The sequence below is a fragment of the Lipotes vexillifer genome, unplaced genomic scaffold, assembly GCF_000442215.2.
Source record: "Lipotes vexillifer unplaced genomic scaffold, Lipotes_vexillifer_v1.1 scaffold451, whole genome shotgun sequence".
Classification (NCBI taxonomy): Eukaryota; Metazoa; Chordata; class Mammalia; order Artiodactyla; family Lipotidae; genus Lipotes; species Lipotes vexillifer.
The window spans coordinates 456,968-462,967 of NW_006795989.1; the positions used below are offsets into that span (position 1 = coordinate 456,968).

A 6,000-nucleotide genomic window follows, 5' to 3' on the forward strand; every position below is an offset into this window, starting at 1 on the left:
TTTTTTCTAAGAGGAAACATGTCACAGTAGTTGCTAATATTTTTCTCCTCTCTTCTTGGTGAGTTGTTCACGTTTCCAGCAAGATATGGTTAAAATACACTGCTACTGGTTTTCAATAATAAGCAAACAGGGCTTCCCTGGTGGTGCAGTGGTTGAGAGTCTGCCTGCCGATGGAGGGGACACGGGCTCGTGCCCTGGTCCGGGAAAATCCCACATGCCGCGGAGCGGCTGGGCCCGTGAGCCATGGCTGCTGAGCCTGCACGTCCGGAGCCTGTGCTCCGCAACAGGACAGGCCACAACAGTGAGAGGCCCACGTACCGCAAAAAAAAAAAAAATAATAATAATAATAATAAGCAAATATTAGAATAATCCCACCAAGAAAAAAACCTTGAAAATACACAGAATAACTACTGCAAAAGAGGTTTTCTCTGTCTTGAAACTGACTTTACTAAATAAATCTGATAGCACTGGGAATTGCTCTGGTCCTTCAATTTTTCAAAAAAGTAGGGAATAAGAGGAGAGAAAGGCTCAAAAAATGAAGGACAACTGATCCACAAATATAAAAGATTTCGCTACTCTTTGTAGTAGAAACTACAGTAGTCACAGTACCAGAAAGAAAATGAAGAACAAAAGTGAGAAAATAAACAAAAATAAATATTTGCTTATTTTATGTTTCGCAATCAGCCTCTCTTTTCTTACCAGGAAAAAAATACAGAGTGGTCTAGATGTTGGCTAAAAGAAGTAAAAGCTTAGAAATTTTAATTCAACTTCTCCTAATGTCCATCTGTCTCTCTCTCTTTCTGCCATACTATGTCCCACTCCTAGGTAGTTGCCACCAGAAATGAAAGCACGTGTGCACAAGAAGTTACTGAGTCACCCCTTCTCCAGCCTGAATGTTAGCAGTGTAACATCAATGCAGTTATTATCAAGTTACCCTAAAAAATACATAAACCCTCAAAGGCTCTGTCTTATGACTCATTGACAGGAATGGATGGGATAAGACCCAACCTCTCTCCCAAGTAATAAGGGAACTGTTAAAAAAAAAAGGTTCCCTTGAAATGCTCAAATTCTCCAGTTTTTAAGGGATCAGAGATTACCAAGTAACCTAAGTATCCCAAAGGAAGAGACAATGGCATTCTAAGCAATGAACGACAAAGTTTCCATCTAAGTTCCATTCAGAGCGACTGGAAATACATGGAGAACCACCTCCCTCCCTTCAATGTATTTTGACAGAAAGAAAAATAAAGTTTTTAAGAAGATCCAAGTCATACCTATGAACATATTTGATTCATTCATCGCTCGCTTATTAAAGTTCACAAAGGTCCCGGGGCTTCCCTGGTGGCGCAGTGGTTGAGGGTCTGCCTGCCGATGCAGGGGACACGGGTTCGTGCCCCGGTCCGGGAAGATCCCACATGCCGCGGAGCGGCTGGGCCCGTGAGCCATGGCCGCTGAGCCTGCACGTCCGGGGCCTGTGCTCCGCAACGGGAGAGGCCACAACAGTGAGAGGCCCGCGTACCGCAAAAAAAAAAAAAAAAAAAATTGTAAAGTTCACAAAGGTCCCAATTCACTTGTCAGCAACAAAATATTCCTACAAGGAGAGACACCCAAAAAATTGCTTTCATGCTGGCTGACACGGGTCTTAAAGAAGGAGACACCCAGCTTGACATTCGGCATCTAGTTCTTGAGGACGGAGACAGCAGGGTGCCCTCCAACAGTCGTTCCATAACTTAAAGCTCTCACAATCCAGAAAAAATAAAAACAAATTGGGGGGTGGGAAGCAGGCTACTGACACAGAGCTGCCCACTTATAAAAAAAAAAAATTTGCCAAGCAAGTGGAGATTTTTTTCAAAATACCACCCTTTACTGTCATAATTTTCTAACAGAAAGAATATTTTAAAGTCAGAAAGTAAAAAGGACATACCCTTTTAAAAGAGATTATGTCTGTTTGCCCATCACCACATCACAAGAAAATGGCTAGAGAGATTGTCACCACATGGAACGTATGTTTGGATACAATGTAGTAGGGTTGGCTACCTAGGCACAGAGGTAGACTATGTTTCCCAGCCTCCCTCACAGTGGGTGTGGCCATGTGACAGGGTGCTAGACAATGGAATGTGAGTAGAAGTGACCTACACCACTTCCAGCCTGGCCTCTAAACCTCCCTCATACTCTTCTCCATGCTCTTAACCTTCTGTGACTAGACGGTGATGTCGAGGGCAACATTAAGAAACCATGTGTTGACAATGGGGAGTCCTCCTTCAGCCTGCAGCCCTCGATAACTGTGGGCCGCAGAGTACTCACTACCCCCTTCTTCAACCTCAAACCGCTTTGGCTAATCATGTAAGAGAGAAATAAACTTCTAATATGTTTATGCCATTATACACTTTGGGATGTATAATATTATTACAGCACCTGGTCCATACATGACTGTACTTAAAATAGGGGCTATGAATTAAGGATAATAAGACAAACAATCCAATGTTTTAAAGGACAAAAGATTTGAACAGATACATCAAAGAAATATATACCAATGGTCAAATAAGCATATGAAAAGATGCTCAGCATCACTGATCATCAGAGCAATGCAAATACCACTTCCTACCCACCAGAATGGCTGAAATTAAAAGAATGACAATACCAAAAGATGGCAGGATGTGGAGCAACTGGTACTCTCAAACTCAGTTGATGGAACTGTAAAATGGTACAACTGCATTGGAAAGAGGCTTACGAGTTTCTCACAAGACATTCAATTACCTTATTCACTTACCCAGCAGTTCTACTCATAGGTATGTTTTAGAAGAAGTAAAAGCATATGTGTACAAAAAGATCTATATAAGATTCTTTATAGAACCTTTATTCATAACAGCCACACACTGGGAATAGCCCAGGTGCCCAGCAACCGGATAAACATGTGGTGGTCCAATCATACAATGGAATACTACTCAGCAATGTAAAGAACCATGGATACACGCAATGACGTGAATGAATTCTAAAACTTTTTTTAAAATCTTAAAACATATTTGCTGAATGAAAGCAGCATTACACAAAAAGTACATAAATCGATGGTTAAAAAAGAAAATCAACATGGCTGCCTGGGGCAAGACTGCAGGGGTTGCAGGAAAAGACTGGAAACAGCATGAGGGAACATTCCAGGGTAATGAGAATCTTCTGTACCTTAATAAAGGAACCGGATGCACAGGTGTCTATATTTATCAAAAAGCAGAGAATGGTGCACTTAATATTTGTATATTTCCTTGTATATAATAATGGTGCACTTAATATTTGTATATTTCCTTGTATATAAATTTTGCCTTAAAAACATAAACAAGCATTGAATTCTGTTAATTTGCATGCTTACTGTTTAGGGGTCAAGTCTGCTGATGTCTACAACTTACTCTGAAATGCACCTCCAAAAAACAGGTTAAAGGATGTATGAAGGGATAGACAGATGGAATAACATGTAATAAAAAAATATACAGCAAAAAAAATGTGGTGGATATATGGGCATACACGACACAATTCTTCCCACTTTTCTGAATGTTTGAAAATTTTCAAAAGAAAGCACTGGAAAATTACAAAGGCCATGTGACATATGCAAAATTCCGTTTGCTGGGGGGAGTCACGTCAAAGAAATAAGCAGTTTTCACTCAGAGCAGCTCAAGTAAGGAACAACAAGACATCAATGTGACTGCCAATCAGGACAATGTAAACAGTGCACTGAGATGCATGGGCAGAGAAGACAGCAGTATTTCAACTAGAAGTACCCAAATTATAGATGTGCTTTGCGAGCCAGCTGTTTTTCACATGGGTGACCAGGTAGGGTAAATCACCAGCGAGGTCATAATGACTTAAGAACAGTTAATGATTCTCCCAAACAGTGAAGAGGCAAGCTAGTCTCAGGGGAGTCCTTTAAAGAGAATAAATTTTGTTTTATGAAAAACTCACTACATTGTCCATATTTTTTTCAGTTCACCAAGTATTCATGAAAACATCCATGTGAACCAGGATGCAGCAACCACTGGGTATGGAGAGAGTCCTGGCCCCAAGAAGCTGAGTTCTAATCTTGACCCTGCCACTAACTAGCTGCCTGTCCTTGATTGATAAGATGCTAAGTCTCTCTGGGTCACTTTGACTAAGAACTCATGAAAAACTAAATACCCTAGTAGCATATAAGGAGCAAAATGATAAATTTTCCAGGCTCTTAGAAGAGAATGGCAGCCTTCTCACAAACAGGGAACTATAAGGCAATCCATGGGAACTCAGCATTAATACTAGTTCAGTAACACTAACCTGGTTTTAAGAAAGAGCGCTAGACAAGACAAGGAAAGCGTGACTCTAGTCCTCTCTCTGCCATTAACCAGCCACCATGGGAAATGGGCAAGTCCCTCAGACTCTCTGGGCCAATTTGACAAAAGAAGACTCAAAACCGAAGTGCAGAAACTAACACAGTATTGTGAAGCAATTATACTCCAATAAAGATCTATTTAAAAAAAATAATAAATGCTCTCATCCCATTCAACCTTCTCAGAGATGCCCTTCAAGGCTCTGCACCCCAGGGCACAGGCCAGGAGTGCCTGGCCCACTACCACTGGGCTGAAATCCTACTAATCTTTAAAGCACTTGTTCAGATGTCACCTGCTTTGAGAAGCCTGCCAGCCCAGTTGGTCACTCCCTGTACACTCTGCAGATAACCTATATTAGCGCCCTCACCACGTTGGATGGTAATCATTTGTTTATCTGTCTTGTCTCCCAGACTGGACTAGGAGCTTCTGGGTGGTGCAATTCTGGCCTCATTGGAATTTGTACCACTCACCCAGCACTGTTCCTAGCACATGCTGGCACTCAAACCATATGTGTAAATAAGCGCATTAATTAATCACTAAGGTCACTTCTAGCTCTAAAATGCTGGACTTGATGTTTTTAAGTGCAAAAAAAATCATGGGTGTAAAAATCTTTTTATTTAGTCGTTTAATGCTGTGCGTACAGTGCTGCGGACGTCGACATGATAAAACACGGTCCCTGTCCCCCTGGTACCCCACAAATATGAAAGCTGGTAGTCACTGAGCAAGGGCAAAGCTAGAGCCTGTTCCGACTTCCCCCCTCACTTCCTTTCCTGCAGCTGCAGCTCTCTGCCTCTTTCTACATGAGCCTTCACGACCTCTGTCCCAGCTGGCAAAAGAGCAAAATTATACGGCCCACGACAAATCCTGCACACACACACACACACACACACACCGCCCACCGCCCGTTATCTTGGTACAGCCCTACCGAACCGCGCGCGCACACACACACACACACACACACACACACACACACACACCGCCCGTTATCTTGGTACAGCCCTACCGAACCGCCGCGCTGGAGAAGCAGGGGCGGTTACTCGCGGACACCTAGCTTTCTGCGCGGGCAGTAGGGCCGGCTCAGAGAGCGCAGGGTGTACCTGCACGGCTCGCTGTTCCTTCCAGAGCTTCATCTGGTCGCTAGCTGGATCCCGGCTGTCCGCCATTATGTCTGGCTCTGCAGAACGCTGCAGGGTACCTCTACTCTCGCGTCTTCAGCCCCGCGGCTAAAATTGGCTACGTCAGACTCCGCCCCTCAGCTCCGGCCCTTGTCCCGCCCCCCTTGGCGGGACCGCCTCCTGATTGGCCGCTCGAGCGCCAGGCGGGATGGCATTGGAAATCAAATAGGGGCGGGGCTGGAACTCGGAGGGGAGAGGTTGGGGAGAGGTTGGGGAGGGGTTGGTAAAGGTGGGGCTCCCCGCGGCTCAGACCCCCTAACCTCGGGATTAAGGAACCTAGGGCCGGGGCCCCGAGTACCAGGACGTGACTCTGTCCTCGGTTTATCAGCATCCTTCAGGGTGCCCTGGGACGCAGCGGTTGGTGGATTGCCAGTTTTGTTGAGGGAAAGCTTAGGTCCTGCTGGGTGCGGCTTTGAACTCTGTACTCTCAGCTCTTAAAAAAAAAGAAAAAGAAATCCTGGGTTGAGTTCATCTGTGCAAAA

The 6,000-nt window shown here is 44.2% G+C and overlaps 1 protein-coding gene across 1 annotated transcript in view; it reads right to left on the bottom strand.

Moving 5' to 3' along the window:
• The window catches only part of CAT (catalase), a 39,313-nt gene extending 33,701 nt beyond the window's left edge, over positions 1-5,612 (bottom strand). Inside the window, exon 1 of the mRNA XM_007468074.1 lies at positions 5,441-5,612. Coding sequence (XP_007468136.1) covers positions 5,441-5,506 — 66 coding nt within the window. The 5' untranslated portion in view covers positions 5,507-5,612. The remainder of the gene's footprint in view (positions 1-5,440) is intronic.
• Positions 5,613-6,000: the final 388 nt, after the last annotated feature.